The sequence below is a fragment of the Aythya fuligula genome, chromosome Z, assembly GCF_009819795.1.
Source record: "Aythya fuligula isolate bAytFul2 chromosome Z, bAytFul2.pri, whole genome shotgun sequence".
NCBI classification, from domain to species: domain Eukaryota; kingdom Metazoa; phylum Chordata; class Aves; order Anseriformes; family Anatidae; genus Aythya; species Aythya fuligula.
Window position 1 is genome coordinate 24,686,488 of NC_045593.1, and position 21,294 is coordinate 24,707,781.

A 21,294-nucleotide genomic window follows, 5' to 3' on the forward strand; every position below is an offset into this window, starting at 1 on the left:
TGTATGGATTTAAAGCCTTGGTTTCTTTGCTCTTGACCTGCTGTTACTGCACGCAAAATGTCATGTGGGCCTTTGAGAAGCTCATCAATCTGGGCTCCCAGCTCCTTGACATCAATGAAAATATTTATAAGGCATGTGCTGTTTACATTTGTCTAGACTGAACTATTTTTTATCCTAGTCTGTAACACTGAAAAGAGTGAAACAATGTGGAAGAAAAAAAAAAAAAAAAAAAACAACAACAAACAAACAGCATGGATCTTTGTTTTTCCCCAAACAACAACTGAGACTGCCATGAACAGGCTTGCTGCTAGAAACCTGTACATCTCGTTTGGTGTTTGGTGGGCGATGCATAGAGCTTCATCTCTCTCAGACTGAGTATGTGAAGCCCCCCGGATGACAACAGCAGCCCAGAAGAGCAAAGCAGCCTGACTGTAACCGTGCACATTGAGCGCTGCCCACACCAAACCTCAGACCGACGCCACCACAAACACTCGGAACTTTCTGTAGCGTGGTGCCCTCGGTTTAGGCTTTAAGTTAGTGAGAAACGTGAAGCTGAGGAAGGCGTCGTTCTCCCCCCCGTGTCCATCCGTGTGGCACCCCGCTGCTGCTGCTGCTGCTGCTGCTGGGGACGACTCACGGCAGGCTTCTCACGCTGGGGTCTGTCCGCAGCTTCCCGTTGCCATTTGGCTCACTCGCCCTCCTCCCTCCTCTCGGGGACGGGTCTCCTTCCCCTTCCCCGGGGCGCCCACCCCCCGCGGCTCGCCCACAGCCCCCCTCCGGCGCCTCCTCCCGTCCCCGACCCGCAGCGGGCGCACGGAGGCGGCCGCACTCCCCCCCCTCCCCTCAGCCCCTCCGCCCTGCCCTATTATAGCCGCGCTTCCGGCCCGGCGGTCCGCTCTGACGTCATCCCCCGCACGGCGGTGACGTCAGCGCCGGGAGCGGGGCGTGACGTCGGTGCGTAGGGGAGCGCGGTGACGTGATGGGCTATTTAAGGGCGGCCGGGCGGCGGATGGAGGCAGAGCGGGCGGGAGCCGCGGCGGGGCGGCGCCGTAGGGGCGGGGCGGGGCCGCTGCCAGCGCCCGGTACCGGCACCGCGGGGCCGTCGGGGGCTGTCGGGGGGGTGCGGGCGGCGGAGCAGCAGCAGCAGCAGCAGCAGCCGGGCACCGCCTGACGCGGCGCTGCCTCCCCGCATCCCTCCCACCTCCTCCTCCCTCCCTCCCACCCCAGCGGCGGGGCTGTGCCGAGCCCGCGGCCCCGCCGCAGAGCATCGCGGGCTCGCTCCGCGCCGCCCCTCCCCGCTTCCCTCCCTCCCTCCCTCCGCACCGGCACCGACCCCCAGCGCGATGCCCGCCGCCCGCTCGCCGCAGCAGGAGGCGTGACGGCCGCCGCCGGACCCACCGCCGCCACCTCCCGCACCTCCACAGCCACCGCAGCCACCGGCGGGGGCGAGCGCAGCGGCGGCGGCACCCCCGGTGCCCGCGGGGGGACGCGCGGCCGCAGCCCCCCGCCGCCTCCTCCTCTTCCTCCTCCTCCTCCTCATCCTCTCCTTCTCATCCTTTTTCCTCCTCCTCGTTGTCGTCGTCCTCCGGCCGCCGCACGCCGGGAGCCCGATGCCGGTGCCGCGGCTCGCCCAGCCTCCTCGGGAAGATGCGCCGCTGCCCGCCGCGCTGCCGGCGGGGCTGCTGCTAGCCGGAGCGGCGGCGCGGAGCCCTGCGCCCACCGCCTGCCCCCGTCCCTGAGCCGCCAGCGCCGCAGCCGCCAGCCCCGCGCGGAGAGGAGGCGCCGCAGGGAGGAGGGGACCCGTCTGCCCCCGGAGCCGCTGCCTGCGGGCGGCCATGGGAGCCCGGCCCGCGGGGGGCGCTCCCTAGGGTGCGGGCGGCCGCCGCCGAGGTCCCCCCGCCTCCCCCAGCCCCGGGCCTGCGAGGCGAGGAGCGGCCCGCGAGGCACCGCCGGTGCCCGGCGCCGCCATGGGGTAAGGAGCCGGGGGGCTGGGGGCGGCGGGGGGCAGCGCTGCGCAGCCCGCGGGCTCGGGGGTCGCGGCTGCAGGGAGCCCGGCACCTTCCTTCCTTCCATCCCTCCTCCCAGCAGGGAGAGGGGAAGCTTTGCCGTGAGCCGGGCTCCGGCTCATGCAGGAGGAGTAACGCAGGTACCCGTGAAAACTTTCCGCGGCTGTGTCCTCGTGGAGCGCACCCCGCTTCTGTCCCCATCGGCTCCGAGCCGGGTGGATGCCCGTCTGCATGCACGGGCAGCAGAGGCCCGCTGTGGTTTGGCTATCTGCAGGCTCGCAGTGCACGACCAAGCCTATGTGCTGGCTTTCTCAATGCCGGCACGTACTGAAAGGTATAGAGGTGACCGCTCGAGCCCTTTTGTGTGCTGGTCGTGCAGGAACCTGAGCGTGAAGGCGGTAATGTGGAGGGAGCTGCGAGTGCTTCTGTGCTCGAGCTGCTAAGGGTGCTTGGTATTCTCCAGTGTAGTAATTTGCTGGGAGGGAGGCAACAGCTGCATCCCTGCCGCTGCCCTAGTCGCTGGAGCACGCTCCCTGTACAAGATGCAGGGAGGAACGGCTTCTTTTCAGTCTTTAGATCTTGTTTTCCTCCTGTATTCATTTCCACTTGAAACAAATAAATGATGCATCCAAGCAGAATAAGCCTAAGCTTGCAGCTGCTTTCTGCATTTTCAGGGAAGTGGTAGTGTGTTTCAAAAACCTGCCAAAATTCTAAATGATAGTATAATATTTTGGGTTTCTGTATTCTTGAAACTGATAAACAGGCAGGATTACTTAGTCTTTTAAATTCACGTAATGGAAAACATTTCTTTAAAATAAGAACTGCTCATAGATTTGTCATTCAGGTGTAACTCACTGCAAATACTGGGAAGGGTTGTAGAGTAATAAACTTGATACTTTCTCCAGAATTAAACCGAGCCTTTCTGGATACAAACACCTGACTTAAAACTAAACAAAAAAAGATGACCCTTCCATTTCATAAACTAACTGCTGCTGCTGTTCTCGTGCAGCGGTGTTCTCATGCAGCAGTTCCCTAATAACAGTACAAACCCTTATCTGTAGAGGGAGTGGTAATAACCCTACATACTGAAGGACTACAAAAATTACTTGGAGAAGGAATGTGAAGTTGCTTGTGTGATGAGTTCTGGGTGGGATCTTGGCACACTGAGATGAAGGCAAAATTTGCTGGCACATACTCTGAAGACTCTTTAGATGGTACACACTGGGGCATGGCAACATAGAGTTCCTTTGCAGAACATCTTTTAACAGATGGACAAAACCAGGAATGTGGGTGTGTGTTACTGGTAGGCTCCCTCCTACGTAAGTGTGACTGAGCAGACCCAGCACCAGCTCTGAGGTCTGCAGTTATGTACTGGACATTTGCTAACATTCATAGCAGAGGTCCTCTTCCAAACACTGTCTTGATCTAAATCAAGATCATCTAAATGCTGTTGCCTGTGGATTTCAGGCTGCTTTGAGACCAGCACATGCTAGACTCTTAATGCTGCAGTTATTTAAAAAATACTCTTCTGATACTCTGCTAAGGTCTTAAAATCAAGCCCTCTAGAAGCAGATTGCAAGTGACTGATTATTCATTTACATGGCCACATGAAGGTCTGTGTACTGCATTCTGTATTTAATGGTGCTGCTGTCTAGCATGAGCTTGTTTGGTGAACTTGTAGTGCCTGGATGGTGGTGAGTTTACCTATGCCAGTGGTCAGAACAAAGAAGGTGTGGGACTATGGAGCAATACTGGCTTACCTGACCAGCAATAGCTTTCCTAGTAGTACGTGTTGTAGCGAAGTATTCACTGTTCTGCCAGCATAGTTCAGCCTGCTCAGCTCACCGTGTGCCATCCAGCACGCGAGGTAATTATGCAGAGTATGCGGTAGGTACTGAGCTCTAGGTGACTGGTCTCTGAAGCTATACAGCAGCTAATTACTTGTTCTGAGAAACTCGCAGCTTCAGAGCAGTTCATAGGGTGCAGTAGTTGAGGAGCCACTATTCTTAGTGCTGTGTCTTGTGTATCCGTGGGTGTTCCTCTTCTCATATGGGAGAAGGTAAATGAATCAAGCCTGAGGCAAAGACCAGGTGCTCTGGTGTTGGATGTCCACTCTTGTTCTTCTACCTGCCGCTCTCTCTCATTGTCTTCTAGTTTGTGCTTCATCAGTATGTTCTGTGCTAGTTCGTGCTGTGTCTCTTTTGTATTGCCAGTATCGAGACATAAAAACATTACCAGTATTGTACAATGGCATCTTTGAGCAGGGATTTGATTATATTAAAAATCCTGAAGAAACAGTTAACTAAACATACTCAGAATGTGTATTGGTAGCCCAGATTAATGTATACATTCACTAGTTAAATTACCGCATTTTACCGGTCATTGGCAGTGCTTTTACTTCAGTTGATGGCAGGGGAATTGGAGGTTAGTATTTGTAGGCTATGGTGCTGTCATTGCTGAGGATGGAGTGAAATGCAGTTGATGCTGGAATCTGTACAGCCATGAATTCTGGTAGAGAGTTTGTTCTGTGAAACTTAATCTCTGGGATTAATTCCCAGTTTATCAATCAGTAGTTTCTCTGTAGCTACGTTCCTTTTTGGCCTTTTGTGTTGTGGACAGGCATCCAAATTCATTTAACTGTCTTTTCCCTTCACTCCTGCTGAATGATGTGGAATTACAAGGTAAAAGTTTCTTTAGATCTGCTTGTCTCTGTCATGTCACGTTAATCAAGGTGTCTTTATAAAGACTTCAGCTTCACTTTTGTTGGACTATATTTAGTATGTTGTCTTCGCAGAGATGGTTATGGTATGTGTCAGTTTGAGATGGCAGAATTACAATACTAGAGTTCTTAAGCTGGCTAGAGAATACTGTGGAAGATGAATATTTTAAGATGTACCTATTTGCATCGTGGTTGCCTGGAAATAAGTGTTTTGTTTTAATTTTTGACAATTAGGGAAAATTGGCTGTTACTGACTGGTTCACTCTTAGCTCCTATCCTTGCTGAAGTATGGTGGGTTGGTCAAACACATTTCCTTAAGGCAAAGTCCTGTTTTGAAGGGAGGGTGCTACGGTATATAGAGGAACTGAGAATGATGAACTCTAGAATGTAATAACTTACAAAGCTAGTCTGAAGCCTTAGAATCTGAAAATATGCACTAACTGGGGACATGGGAAGCTTGCTGTGGAAAGTGGGTTTTGTTTGCTACCTGTTGACTTCTTGCTTTTTTCAGGTGATTCCAAACCAAACTCTTGTCCTATAAGTTTTCGATTTCCTTTCTCTAGCTGGGCGATGAGCACTAAAAAGCTACTAGGAGCCAGAAACATTGTTAACCATTGAAGCATTGTTAACCATTGAATTTGACCTCACTTGAGTTCTTCAGCCTTCTTCACTCCCACGCAGATAATAGGTCTCCCAAAACCTCACCTTAGCAACTTCGATCAGATGTGCTCCTCCTGACACAGAAGTATTGCAGATAAAAGGGCAGAAGGTGTGACTTCTTGGTGGTGTTTCAGTGTTACTTCAATTCCTGATCATCTTGCCATCTCAAGTGCAATATGAGACGCTCGTTGTGGGAAAGCAGCAAGTGGCAGCAAGGTAGTTTGTGGTGTCTCTTGTAGCTGTGTGTAGAGTGTAGCAGAAACAGATCAATATCACTTGCTGTAGGCAACACCCACAAAACTTGATCGTCTGTAAAAAATAATAAAAAAAAAAAATTGGTAAGGTATAAATACCTAGACAGATGGACTGTATGTAAATCAGCTTGAAATGGTTAATAAACTACTTTGTGAGGCAGTAAGGCATGGAGACCTCTACCTGCTTAAGTTATCCTCTGTCACGGTAGTTTTATGAGCATGAAATTAGCATGAGAAATCTAAAACAGCTCTTCTGGCTTGTCAAAACATAACTGAGTATCCTGAATGCCATGGGGGATAACCTCCATATTGATTCAGTAAAGGTGTTTGTAATAACTTAAGGTTTTTTTTGAACATCTGATCTGTTTCAATATTGCTGTGCATTATAGATTGTATTGATCAGCTCTTTGGGTGAAGTCCTAATTCTGCTGACAAACATGTAAATCCTTCTCATTTGTCATGATGAGATTATTTTTCATCTCAATGTCTCCAAGCAAACATCAGACTAATGTTTTTTTTGTGTTCTTGCACAGTCTCCCTCCCAGCCACAACTCCCGTCATCTTGCAGGCCTCATGGTTGGATGTCAGGCCGGCACTTGAGGAACTATGCAGTCTTGGAACCAAAGAGACAAAGAAAGTAATAAACTGAAGTACTGTAGCAGGCCATCACTGCTAACCAGGGAAAGTGATAACACCTAAGTGGCATGAGACTGTTTATGCTTCCTAATTAATAACATAAGTTGAAATCAGGTATCGTGTTTATGGAAATTTTGTTGGAAAACATTTTCTCTTTGTGATTGACTCTTAAGACTGTAATTTGATGTAAAGCTCATAGCTGGTCAGTCTTTAAATCACAGCCTTCCAAGTCTATGCCTATGCATTAGCATACTACAAAGAGAAGACAAGATCTAGAGATGCAGCACTGATTTACTACAAGTTTCTCAATAGTGTAGGTGCCTGAAACATGATTTTAGTTAAGCCCATGATTTTCTAGTGTATTCCAGATCAGTGACCATCTAAACAGTGCAAACATTATGTGCAGATTAGAAACCTAGCTTTTCCATTTGTTTAATTATATATATCTTATATAGATAAGATCTATCTATCTATCTATATATCTATCTACATAAGATATATCTATATATCTATATATATCTTATCTATATCTATATAATCATATCTCTAATTCTGAAGTTGCTAAGGTCTAAAATGAGTGTCAAGGGATGGTCACTCTTAAAGAAGTCCTAAGAGGTAAGGGTGTGAATATGGTGTAGAGTTATCCACTGAGACTAGGGCAATACCTGCGGCTCATGTCACTATAGGCATGTATTTATGCAGAAATTCAGTGCGCTTGGGTTTTAGTAGCGTGCATTTTGTATCTGAGACAACAGTGCACTCTTTCAAGAGAAAAATCTCAGGCTTCCCTGCGTGTGGTTATAGTTCTAGTAGCAGGAAACTGTAACAATGAACAAAGAAACTATTCTGTATTACTTGCTAATAAGTAAAAATAAGATAATTTGGTCCATCCTCTTCTTTTTTTTTTTTTTCTTGTTTCTTTCCTTCCTAAGATGCCATGTTAGGTATTTAAAAGCCATACTTATACAGAAGACATCTGTAGAAGGTTCATGTGAAGAGACGTGAATGAAGCACAATGGGTGCGGAAGCATCACATTAGTAAATATAACATTTTAGACCTAATTGTGAACATCAGTTTCTTTTCTTGATTCTGTTGTATCTTGGCTTTTATTTTTCCCAAAACTGGGTAATACAGGATCCACTGAAATTAGCATTACACTCAAGACAAGTTAGAGGGAAAGCCAGAGGGAGCTGTGATTTTGTGCCACATACAGTCTTGCACATGCACTGTTGGGCCCTTTTGTATCTATACAGTGTCCTGGTGGTAGCGTTGTGTCATCTGCTCCATTCTGCAAAGTAATGGAGCAATTTTGGATTTAGTATTGATTTTTCTGGAACTGCCTCACAAATGTGCTTCTGGCAAGACACTGCATTCTGACACATTTTTCTGGTGGCAGGTAGTGGTGAATGCCAGTCATCATTAAAAAAAATTTAGTCTAGGCAGACACTGTTTAAGCATTCAATAGATCATGCTGGATTGCCAGATATAAGCATATATTGACATTTCCAGTATCTTGTCATGATTTTTTTTTTTTTCCCCAGCTACAGATACCAAGTGAGCTAACTTAAGACACGAGTGTGACTGGTTTTGAGTAATAGCTTTGCTTGAACAAAGAAGGAAGCGCTTGAAATAGGTAGTTCCTCTCAGGTTCTTCTTACTCCTCCATGTACTTGCAAACAATTCACATGCATTGCTTTGTCCATCTTTTGTGGCTGTATTCTACATCAATATCTTGATCATTAAGTTTTCACTGAGCTAGTCACCAAAAAAAAGGGAACAACAGAAGATGGGGACTGCTTTATCTTGTTAGCACCTACTGTGGCACAAATGCTTGACTATGCAGTATGCCAGGTAAGCATTTTAACTGAGCTACTACACAGCTGTAAAAATGCAGGAGTTGGCTCAAGCGTAGTGCCATTGCAGGTGAGTTAGGCCTACCTTTTTCTACAGCAGTGTCTGCTTACCCTGGCAGGAAGTGTTGAAATGCCCTAGTTTGCTCCTCAGTTTTGAAGCTGAAGCCTGGAAGGTGTTTCTTTTTTTGAGGCTGTCCACCAGTTTGAGTCTCTCAGCATGTTGAGCAATAGCATTTTTCTTCCTTTCCTGTTGTCTTTCGTAGTGAAAGAAATAGCATAATATAGTTAAGGTTTTAGAATTTTAAAAACGTTTTTAAATTACTTGTTCTGTAAACAGTATATTATAGCCTTGAACCCATAGTTAATCTTGGAGCTATTCTTGTAGCAGGATATATAAGGAGATCTTCCTTCAGTTTTGAAAACTGAAGAATGACATTTAAATGGTCAACACTTAACAGTGAAGTGTTGGTGAAATAAATCATCTTTGACATGTGTTCTCACAATTCCTACTTCTTGTGCTTGTTCATTTCCAACAGTCTGCTAGCCCTGGCTTCACTGTACAAAAATGTAAAAGAATATTCTGCCTTATACTGTTGAAACCAGTATATGTGTTTTCTCTAACACGTGATTCACAGTGGACTATGCTGCCTTGTAGGGCGATCTTAGGGTACAAAGTATTTTCTATGCCAACAAAAATAAGCGTATATATTCTTGGTAGTTTTGCTGTCAAATTATTCCATACCATAACTGGGGCTCTAAGCAGCTCCTTGGCCAATTGACTTTGAAACTGCTTTTGCACCAGCTGTATTTTCCATTGACTTTTGTGTGAGTATAAGTGACAGATAATCTGCAATTAGACAGGAACAATTTCTTCTCATTTAAATTATTTTCACATTCTGAGTACCATTTTCCAGTTTTCCAAATGCTTTGTCAGCATTCCAGTATATGTTTCTTCCATGCCAATATTTGTTCTTGTTCTTCTGCAAAACATAACAATTTCATTCTTTCCTAAATCTGTGTCTGATTTAGCAAACTTGCTGCTCAGACATCCAGAACTCTGCATCTAGACATAGGCAGGAATTGGGTTCCTACCACGAAGTGATTGACAATGCTTGGGAAGAAGTGGTGTCTTTTTGAACTTCTTGTCTTGAGCAAGAAATATCCCTAACCAGAGTGGCACAATAGCAGTTAATCTTAACTGAAACTTCACTGTCTTGGTGACCTGCTTATGTCACCTGACATCCTAATGAAGTCAAGTTAAAAAATAAAATAGAATACATGATGTTTGCCTTTGTAAAGAAATGTTCATCTTAATTTGCACATAAGCACTGAGTGTTTTTTTTTTTTTTTTTTTTTTTTTTTTTTTTTGCAGTTAAGTATGGTACTTAACTGCACTTAGTGCTTCTTACTCTTAGAATTCTGTTTACCAAGTGAAGTAGCTCTGTTGCATAGTATGTACACTGTTTCTAAACACAAAACCTGTTAGTGATCAAGGGATGCCAGTTTCTGCTACATGGACGTGTATTTTCTGCCTCAGTTAAACCTCTTCTGGATGTAAACATGTGAGCACTGTGTGCTTCGGTTGGGTAAGGCTATACTATGTTTTGCATATGTGAGTAAAATGTTTTTACATACAGCTTCTTTGAAAGTGACTTTGCGACGGTAAGCGTTTTGTAAGTAAATAATCACAGAATGGTTTAGGTTGGAAGGAACCTTAAAGACCTCCCAGTTCTGTCCTCCTGCCGTGGGCATGGACACCTCCCACCAGACCAGGTAGCCCAAAGTCCCATCCAGCCTGGCCTTGAGCACCTCCAGGGATGGGGCATCCACAGCTTCTCTGGGCAGCCTGTGCCAGGGCCTCACTACCCTCTGAGTAAAGAATTTCTTCCTTTTATCTAAGCAAAATCTATCCTGTTTTAGTTTAAAGCCATTCCCCCTTGTCCTGTCCCTACACTCCCTGACCAAGAGTCCCTCCCCAGCTTTCCTATAGGCTCCCTTTAGGCACAGGAAGGCCGCTATAAGGTCTCCCTGGTGCCTTCTCTTCTCCAGGCTGAACAGCCCCAACTCCCTCAGCTTCTCTTCATAGAAGAAATAGTACAATAATATAATATAGTAAACCTACTTGTTTCTGACCACTGCTTATTTCAAGGATATGGAAACAGTAAGACTTCGTGTTCCTAGTGTTAAGTATCTATTCTAACATTTATGCAAAGCTGCGAGGGAAGGAAGCTTTTCTACTTGGTTCATACATGAGTTTCGAATGCGTTGAACCCTACCAGTCCATTCAGGTACCATGTGAGAAAAATAGCTCCTGTTCATGAAAAGAGGTAATACTGAGATAACTAGCTAGCACTGGTTCCTGGTCTTTGATTAGATGTTTCCTCACTATAATGACATGAATTCCTTGCTTGAATATGTTTGAATAATTAAATACAGGCTTTAACATAGGTAATTCTAATTCCTAGTGACGTAGAGAAAATTCTAGTTTTACCAGGTCCACAGAAACTTGGAAAAAAACCCTTCTGTGCAGACTGCTGTGCATTTTGTTTCTCAGTTTGTCAGAATGCTGAGCAGTTTCCTGAGACTGGATTCTGTCTGGTAATTCCACTTCCAAGAAGTAAAGTAACTTCCACATGGGTAAATACCTGGTACCTACCTGCTAGCCTAGTCAGAACAACTGTCATTGTGAGGTGCCTTTCTGATGTCTAAATTACATTTTAAAGTGTTGTTTGCAAACTAGTTGATATTTGTGTTCCAGTACAAGTGGCACATGACTCTGCCTTTACCAGTGCAACCAAAGCAAGGATGTGAGCAGCCAGTGAAGAGATGCTTCTTTATTCAGAAGGCAATATCCATGGGTAGTACTGATGGGTTGTGCTTCCAGCACCATCACCTTCCCTGTGAGCTGCTTATTGGTGAGACAGCCTAGTCCTAGCATGGCTCTTCCTCTGCTGCAGTCAGGGTCCATCCCTGTAGCACAGCATTTGGCATGATGTCCTCGGAGCGCCTTGTGTGATTTCTCTTGCAAACTGCTCCAGAGGAATGGGATTGGGGGTCCTGTGTTAGGATGAGTTTCAGACCCTATTTTGCGTGTGTTGTGAACAGTCAAGGGAATGGAGATCTGTCACTTCCAGTTATGGCTCAATATAGATGCAACCACTGCTTCCTAAATTCAATAGTGCTTACTAGGCTGTAAGTTATTAAAAGGGAGGGACTTGCTGGCATGGTAATGGCATACTCAAAGTGAATTAAAGAGGCTTTATAGTTCCTGCAGTGCTCAGTGGGATGATACAAATTGATTTGTTACTTATGAATATAAAATTAATTTGTTTACCTTTCTGGGAGTCTAATTCAGTTCCTTGACACAAATGAAATAATCTGATTCTCATCTTGTGATGTGGACCAATGATTCTTTTTGAAACATAGCATACAGCTGCAGCAATCTGGAAGGAGCTGCAGTTGGTGGTGGTGGTAGTGACAAAATGTGTGTTTTTCCAGCCCGGTTCATTCTACCCATTCCATATGTAAGTTCTGATACTTCTGTGCTGGTGGAAGTGCGTCTTCAGCATTAAGGCATCTGCAGTCAAGGTTGCAGTAGTGATTTACTTCAAGGCATCTATTTCTGAGGGTTAAATGTAAAAGCTCTCAAAACTGATTGTTAACGGGCAATTTCTTAATGTTCTAGTAAGGGCTTTGTCGGGTTTAAGCTGGAAATAAAGGGAATGACAAGTGCCAAGGCCACTAGAATAAAAAGCATTTTCTCATGTAGAAGGCAGAAATTAGTAACTTAGAGATGAAGAAGGTGAAATGGATTTGGTTGATGGGGTGAGAAGTGGTAAGAAGATGTGGTTATTTCTGTATGGAGATGTACAAGGAAGCAAATCGAAACTTAAAGCCAATAAAGAGAGTAACGAAAGAGCAGTGCTAAGAAACATTACAAAGAGGGTTGCTAAAAATGATGGTGCCAAGTGAGGAAGCCCTATTTTGCTACAGAAACTCATTAGAGACAAATTCCAAGTGCCTCATACTAAACAGGGAAGATGCCTATTCCTTACTTTACTTTTTCCTCATGTGAACAACTTACCAAGCAATCTATTCTTTAGAACAGCAAAATTATGACTAGCATTGAGTGTTTTTTCTCAAAGTCAAAGATGATCTGTAAAAATTAGTTATGTATTTTTAGTGAAGTTAAACTTAATTTTAAATACTTGCTCTGTTTATCTTCTATTTGCTGATTATCTCAGTCAAAGCACTTAATGAAGTGACTGTATGATCCTGTCTTCCTTCTATTCCTTTTAGGTTCCAAAATCCACACCTCTCTCTATTGACAAATACACCATCTGTGTCCCTGTTGCCACATACTCATGAAAAACAGCAGTGAGGAAGTTTGGCACAGGCTATGACAAGATTTGATGAAGGGCACAAAATCACATTGAATGTCAAATTAGAAAATATTGAATTTAGAGAAACTTACGTAGTGAGTGGTAAGATCTTGGTATGGATTTTTTCCAGTAACACTCTGGCATGTTTGTCTGCCCACAGAACTTGAGCAGCACATGGTAGCTGGGGACATTATAGCAAAGGCTTTTCTTCCAGTTTGGACCTTTAAAATATTAGAATTATAGAAATGATAGCAAGTTTGAATTTATTTTTTTAATCAGGTTAACAGTACAGTGTACATATCTTAATTTTATGTGTTCAGAATGCAGAAGCTTGTAGTTCAGTGTGTTCTGTTTTGATCAGGACATAAGGACATGTTGGCTCTGTTTGTTTAGACCTCAGCAGAAGTGTCTTTACCATCTTGGCAGCCTCAGAAAGTAGCAGTGCTAGTGACAAAATGACTACAAAAAAATGACTACACAAAAAGTCATTTTGTGCAGTTAGGAGACAGACTTCTACCTGAGTTTCATCATGGGGAGGGCGAAAAGCTGAGACACTATCTAGAGAGCAGGATGAAATGCTTGAGCTACAGGTGCCGTAATGACTCACATCTAAGTAAGCAAAATTTTATTGCAGAATACTCTGTGCTCTGTCCTCTTATTTCAGAAAATGCCCACATACATTCATGTTTTGGTTTCTGCTTTCTCTGATTTGTGACAAAGCAAACCATGTGTTTTTGCTGTTGATCTGGACATAGAGCATATCTGTTAAGGCCACCTGATTTCACTGTGTCAAGGATGAATTTGATTCATTGCTTGCTTAAAGGAAAATGAATGGAGCAATGCCATTTATATTTTCCTTGTATTCTCAGAAATACTAACGCACCCAGGGGATTTGATTTCAACTTCTCTGCTGTTATCTCAAATTAGCTTGGGACAAGAAGAAGTTAAAAAAAAGAAATTGGAAGCATCTTCATGCAGTGAAGTTACCAAAATAATTTATTCCATCAATCTCATGAGTTCTAAGTTAATGTATTTCCTATCTGACATTTTAGGTGTCTGAAGAGTGGATGATGAGGCAGAGGACAATTCTTTGCTTCTGAGTGCTTTTGCATCTTCTCTGCCTGGTGATGTGGTGAGGGCCAAAGAAGGCCGGCTATGAGGGGGTTGTTCTTAATGTAAGATATTTAGGCAGAATCTAGTTGACATGCTGTGCTCAAAGTATACGAACTTAGTTCATAGATAACTTCGTTTTTAATTTTGCATGTCTTTTTAATTGTTTTAAGAAATCTGAAGCAATGTGTCAGTCCTGTCTGTGTAGCTCCATGTGTGTAATAGCTTTAAGGTGTATATATGTGTATAAATATATGTAGAGTGATATGTGTAAATACTGATCAGACTGTGTCAAAATGAGTGTGATGTTAAGGTAATGAAAGGAAACAGAACAAAGAGCATCAGAGACAAATGTTTAGGGGACAGCTGTTTAAGGGACTCTTATTCCTGCTGCTTTGGAGGGTTTCACAGTCAGTGAAATGGAGCCTACTCTATTCTTTGCACAGTTTTCTTTTTTTTTTTTTTTTTTAAGACTGCTCCCCGTCCTGCCTGAATAATTTTTTATAGGGGCGTTTTTATAGGGGCATTGATGTTTCAAATATAAGATTTCTGAGAATTTTATGAGAATAAAGACAGGGTCTTCCTGAACTGCCAGAAAGGTTTCAGGTGGAAGTTTTCTTTTGTTGGACACTGGAGATCCAACTGTGAGATAGAATTTGGTGTTAGACAAATATATTTTTTAATTCTACTATTTTTACGGATACTTATATGTCTTGCTAAAGTAGAAGAAAAGGGGTTGTCATCACCAGCAATTCCTTATTAAGTGAACAGAATGTGTCTCTGAATGATAGGGTGTCTCTTCAGGATGAAACAAATGGTACAGGTATAAAACTTGGTGAATATGAAATCCTCTGTTGCATTTCCACTGGAATCAGTACCATGTTATTTCTTCTATATCTGTATTCTTTTTTCTTGTTCTGTCTTCTACAAACCCACTTTCTTCCCTTTACTCAGACTGATTTTGACATTGACTCATAATTTGACACCTTATATTATCATGCATTTGGGGCCAAAACCAAATCCATAATTGCCTATCTTCACTAGAAGTAATACCACTGCTCTGGAGTCCTTTCCTGTAAGATATTTTTCAAATAAACCCATAATAGACTCATTTCCAGTAGTAAACAACTCTTAAAGTAACTTGCAGCATGTTGTGATTTCCCATTCACTGGACTGAAGCTACTAAATCAATTTGAATTCTAAAACCAGCTATGACTCAAAGTCTGTGTCACCGTTGTGCAATGCAGTTTGACTAAGAAGGGAGTCCAGCAATGCTTTTGTTTATTTATGTACTCTTCAATATTAGAAGCTGTTTAATCATTTCAGGAGGAGGTTTGCTATTATCTTTTAAAGTTATTTGACATCTAAGGAATTTTAAAAATCTGAATGTTTGAATAATTATTTAGAATTTTCTGTCTGATTTGTAATTTCAAAGAATTGTAATTATTTCAAAGCATGCTGTGTTTCGTACCATCTTTCAGACTTCCTTGTTCATATGTTAGAGTGAATGAGGAGAAGAAAGAGCATGGGAGTTAGCACAGACTGTGCAGCATAGGCACAGATAGAGGGGACAGAATGGGACAGGAGTCCACAGGCTGGGTTTTGGACCTTTCCTGCCTAAAAACAGGCAATACTCTGCATCAGAATGTCTACTGTAGATTTTTTTAAATGCGTATTGCAAACAGAGGCTATAACTTTTGCTTGGAAAAGCAAACAGTGTTAGAACTGGCCAGAGCTGGTTAAGCCAGCAGGCCTTGCAGATGTCTTGTCCCATATCAGCAAAACCTTGCTTTTTGTTCACCTGTGACAGGAGGTGAATTTCATAAAATGAAAACATGAGCAGATAACTAAATCATTTGCTTCTGGCTTCCCGTGTCTTATGTCTGTTAAGTACTGCACAGTATCTGACTTCAAGCTGAAGCACTTCAGTTGGTCGAAACTTCAGATCCTTGAAATTCTCACAATGTGGCGATGTTTCTGGCCCAGGTAAAGGTATTGTTTCCTTAACCTTTTAGGTTTAATGAAATGTTCTAGCCCATTTTTCTCCCCTCAACTCCTGACAAATTGCTGCTATTACTTGTGATGATATGCTGGCTCAGAAGTGGTCAAAGATCCAATACTGAAAGCTGATCGTTAAATGGGAACAAAACAGTTTAGAAAATAGCTTGAAGGCACTGCTCTCTGCAGAATTATGTAGTCATAAAGCATATTGTATAAAGTAAGTCACTGAATGCTACAAGTAAATAGGCATATATCGTATTAACTTATGTCGGAATACAGAAAAATAAGCTTTTAAGAGCAACTTCCTAAACTTTGACTGTGAGTAAGCCTGCCTTAAACCCAAAACCTAACAGCAAAAGCAAATTTAAGAATGCAAGTGTAAAACTAGATACATAACTGGTGGCATGGAAGATTTTGATCTGTTTGCTAAATTGTAACTTTTTTCTTACTATTTCAAACTCATTTTATGATAAAGTTCTTAGTACATGTATAAAATGTAGAAAGCAAAATCCTAGGACTTACTCATTTCACAAGTATACTGAGTATGTTTCAAGTACTTTATAATCTTCATTCTTATTTCAAGATGTTAATTGTCACAGTCATCTTCTGTCCAGAAAAAGATTTTATTTTAGAGCAGTTTCCCATACAACAATAAGCCAATGTTATGTGATACTATCCCCATAAGCTACTGCACACAGTGTTTATCAGACTTCAGGAATTCACACAGCATTTTTAAAACTATGGAAAATTCTGTATTTTTCTCTTGCTCTGTGTTTACAGAGCCTGTTGATGCAGACTCATGAGAAACCATTGGTCATGTTTGGATGCCATAGTTGACAAATTAGTTTTGACTGTAGCTGCACTGTTAATCTCTTTTCTCACTTCTTTTCAGGGATCCCTCATGAAGCTGCTTAGAGTAACAAAAGCTTGCTGCAGTTTTATGAACAAGCCAGGGAGAGGTGGTTTTTTTCATTTTTTTTTTTTTTTTTTTTTAAGATTGTAGTAGGGCATTGGGAGAAAGCTGTAGTTTTGGTATGCTGTCATTTTGAAAAAGCAGAGAAGTCTTTGTCTTAACCTAAATCTGAGGATAACCAGCAAACATGTGAGAGATCTTGTAGAAGATTCACACTTTCTGAGACAAAGAGAAATTGGCATGGATGACAGGTAGTACAGTGGCCCAGAGCTTAGTGCAGACTTACTGCCTGTGAAACTGTGTGTGATGCCTACCAAGAGAGCTTGCAGTCCTCAGGACTGCCAGAGCATGTGTGCAAGGTGCCACGTGGCATGGTCTTCTGTATGCATCACTGCAATGTGCTGAGGGCGGTACACTTTTTGTCCAAGCTTTGTTGTGGGTAGGAAACTCGGTGCGTGGCTGTACCCCTCCATTTCTGAGCACAGGGATGTTGTCCTGTTTTATTTGAATATTTGTAGCATCGTCTCCCTCAGAACCTCTGAAACAAATCTGAGGGGTGAGATCCTGCTTTATGTGTAACTTGCAGATGTGTTGAAAAGGAACTCCAGGCATTTATTGTTGGACTCATCTTGAAAAAAGTCTTGTATGTGAACTCCATGTTCCTCAAAAACAGTCTTGATAAATATGGTTCTCTAATGTGCGTTAAGTTTAAGATCCATATTTGGGAAAATAGAAATGGTTCAGATGATGGACATAACCATTCATTCTCATGGACTTTCTGTTACTTGGGTATTTTAGAGCTATCTTAGCTGAGCTGAGTAGAAGGACCCCATCATAATGGACCTGTTTATTCTTTCCTTTTGGTCTTACTGCTTTTTTTTTTTTCTCTAGTCCTTCATATCTGTTCTTGTGTCTCTACAGGGCAATCCCTGACTACCTCTCATGTGGTGTGGCACCCCTACTACTAAAGCACTGGCAGTTTAGCTCAGTATGAGGTAGAGGGAGGTTTTTTGTTTGTCTTTTTATTTGTTTTATGCACACTGGAAGGGAAGGCAGCTAGGACATCAGCTAATGTTGTAGAAGTTCACACCTTTTTTTTCAGTGGCCTTATAGTTTTTAGAGTAGTTAAAACAGAATCCCAAGATTGAGAAGATGTAGATACTTCAGCAGTGAAAATAACTTGGAAGTCATGTTCATTCAACTGTTAGGACACAGGTTTGTCTCCTAAACCTAACTAAGGACAGGGCACATACCAACAAATCGATTTGTGTATCAGTGACAGGAAAAAAAGAAAGGTGTGATGCTACCTCCTTAAGTGGTGCTTATCATCCTTCTTTAGTCCTCACATTGCCAGTTAAGTCCAGGAGCACTTACCACTTGCTGCTTTTCAGTCTGTTTGACTATTGTAATGTTGCAGTGTAAGCAAATTAACAGCAGCATAGTGGCTTATAATGTTTTTGCCGTGCCTGAGCGAACATTTGTAATAGTTGATCTGTGTTACTGTGACAGTTTGCTAGTCTGTTTTCTTATTCAGGATATTTCTGGAAAAATGGATGACTTCTCATTGTAATTAGTGATGAGTTCTTGCCTTAGTTCTTATTAGTGCCTTTATTAAGTACTAAATACCTCATGGTCATGAAAGAATGATATGAGAAAGCTGAAAGAAAGAGAGGGAAGAGTAAGAAAGTTACAGTTTCCACAGGATTATTTTTACTTAAAGTTGTTTTTTCTCGTGTAGTTTTTATTGGCAAAGGTACATTTATATGTTTTTATGTATATACACACTTGCACACTGTGCATGTCTGAGCTCTTAGCAAGAGAAAAAGGAAGCTGTTCTCCTGTTTAATACAACTAGTAGTACTTCAGCTGAGTTAATTTAAACTTGCATACTGGGTGAGCACCGTGTCCTGCGAGGATAATGGAATAACAAAAAGTCTCAGAGTATAGATTGGTTAACTGAAGTTGTAAATATTGTATGTTTTACATACTAACTTATGTTTGCATCTGAATGTTTTAGCAAATCTAAAATTGAAGTAGCTCTATCGTGTGTTGCCAAATGAAAGTACAAGTGATGTAATTGTACAGCAGCTTTGAAGGTCAATAGCGGCAGATTAGTGACTGATTCTATAACACTCTTTATCCTGTAGACGTAAGGTAACTCACATTTGTGTGAAGAAATAATCAGTATAAACGTTCGTCATCAAGTGTCACAACTTATTCTAGTTAATCTAATTTTAGGGACATCTGAAGTTCAGCATCCTTGTTTGAAAAAAAAAAAAACAACTTGTAATTACCCCAGTAATCTGGCAAAATCATAATTTATCTAATCGCTTTATACTTTTATGCCATGGTTTTTAGCAGTTTCTGCTACTAGACAGCTTGTCATTCAGCAGACATCTAGCTTTAGTTAAAGCATGGAAAGAAAAGGCTATAACTAGTTTTGAATGTCTCAGTTGTATGATACCCTGATGTATTGTGATAGAATTGAATAGCAGTTCCAGTCAAATGTGTATTCGTTATCCACACATCTATGATTTAGGTTCAGTTCTTTTTTTGTCTTTTTAGTTAATGTGGTTAGGGCCATTATTTTCTTTCCAGTGTCAGCCTTCATCCAAATAATTCTGGATGGCTTCTAAGACTTTTTTTTTAATGGTCTCAGTGTTAAAGAACTGGTTGCATTATGGTAATATGCATTACATTGCATTTGGGTATGCTCAACTGGGAAATACATGGAAGATATTTTCATCTAATATTGAAAATGAGAACAAAATTTTAAATATGAGGAAGTAATTATAGACATTCAAAGGAGCTATAAGAATTAGTTTAAAGATTATGTAAAACAAAAGGGCTATAAAAGTCACTTTTGCATAACTTTTCTGTTTGTGCAAGGGACTGGGGCCAGGAAAACAGACAGCCAACCTCAGATAACTGGGTGGTATAGGAGAACATTAATGATGCTGAGTGTATGAAGGACTAGCAAGTGCATTGATATCCCTTGGCTGTATACCTTCTTCTTTACCTCTCACTGAAACAATACTGTCTTTGGTTTGTTCCATATTCCTCCTATAGTTCTTTGAACACCCAGTGTAGGAGAACACATTCTGGCAGATGGGCTTCAAGAAACCTTAACTTCACAGCCGAAGAATACTATTCTGCTACTGAAAGCAGCTGGCCCTGAGTGCTGTCACTTCCAAGAATTAGAAATCTTACTAAGAGTTCACATGTACTTGTTTATAATGAGGCCAGATTGAAACCCTTTGACTGTGATTACCCCATGTCCTAATTTCTTCTTTTGCTTTTATTTTTGGCAGAAAAATGTATTAAGAGTTTGCCTCTTACTTAAAGGGAGATGATGCCAGGGACAAAAGACATGTTTATTCATGCCCTAGAAATGGGAGAAAGCAAAATAAATAAATAAACCTACAGTTATACCCAACTTCAAATTTCGGTAGTTCATATCTTTGGGAGTTGATGGAAACATTCCCTGAAGTATACAGCAATCTATTTATCAATTAAGTGGAGTCAAATTCAAAGTAACAACCATCTTAGTAATACTAAAATATTTATAGATTTCTGTGCAATACTGCCTAGAATCAAAGAACAATTTATAGTGGAAAGGACCTTAAAGATAACCCAGTTCCAACCCCTTTGCAATGGTCAGGGATGTGTCTCACTAGATCAGGTTGCTCAAAGCCCTGTCCAGTCTGGCCTTGAGCACTTCCAGATGGGGTATCCACAGCTTCTCCATACAACCTGTTCCAGTGCTTCATCACCCTCTGAGTGAAGAATTTCTTCCTTATATCTAACTTAAATCTTGCCTCTTTTAGTTTAAAATCACTACCCCCTTGTCCTATCACTACAGGCCCTTGTCAAAATTCTGTCTTTCTTACAATACTCCTTTAATCATGAAACGACCACAATGAGGTCTGCCTGTAGCCTTCATTTCTCCAGTCTGAACAATCCCAACTCCCCTCAACCTGTCCTCACAGGACAGGTGCTCCAGCCCTCTGATCATCGTTGTGGCCCTTCTCTGGACCCACTCCAACACCTCCATGTCTGTCTTGGCTGGGGACCCCAGACCTGGATGCAGGGCTCCAGGTGGGGTCTCGTGAGAGCAAAGAAGAGGGGCAGAGTCATTTCCCTTTACCCTGCTGGCCACGCTGCTTTTGATGTACCTCAGTATATGGTTGTCTTTCTGGTTGGCTGCAAGCTCATATGGCTGGCCGATGTTGAGCTCTTCATTTGCTGTCGTTCCCAGGTTCCTCCCCATGTGGTTGCTTTCCATCCATTTATCCTCTGGTCTGTACTCATTTTTGGGATTGCCCTGATCAAAGTTGTGGGCCTTCATGATTTGGTAAACTTTGTGAGGTTCATCTGGGCCCAGTTCTCAAGCCTGTCCAGGTCACTCTGGATGGTATCCTTTCCTTCTGTCATGTCAACTGCACCGTTCAGCTTGATGTTGCCTGAAAACTTCCTGAGGACATTCTCAATCCCACTGTTTTGTGTCATTGGTAGTGGATTACATCAAATAGTACTGGTCATAAGATGGACCCATGAGAGACATGACTTGTTGCTGACTTCCACGTGGACGTTGAGCTGTTGACCACAATTGTCTGGCTGTGACCATCCAGCCAGTTCCTTATCCACCGAGTAGTGCTGCCTTCAAATCTTCAATTTAAAGAGAAGGATTTCACGGGTGACCATGTCAAAGGCCTTGCAGAAGTCTGGGTAGATGACTTTGATTGGTCTTCCCTTGTCA

At 42.4% G+C, this 21,294-nt stretch overlaps 1 protein-coding gene across 1 annotated transcript in view; it reads left to right on the forward strand.

Annotated features, from left to right (window-relative positions):
• The first annotated feature begins 1,817 nt into the window (after nt 1-1,817).
• HOMER1 (homer scaffold protein 1) overlaps nt 1,818-21,294 on the forward strand; it is an 84,710-nt gene continuing 65,233 nt past the window's right edge. Inside the window, exon 1 of the mRNA XM_032206491.1 lies at nt 1,818-1,972. Within this exon, the coding sequence (XP_032062382.1) occupies nt 1,968-1,972 (5 nt within the window). The 5' untranslated portion in view covers nt 1,818-1,967. The remainder of the gene's footprint in view (nt 1,973-21,294) is intronic.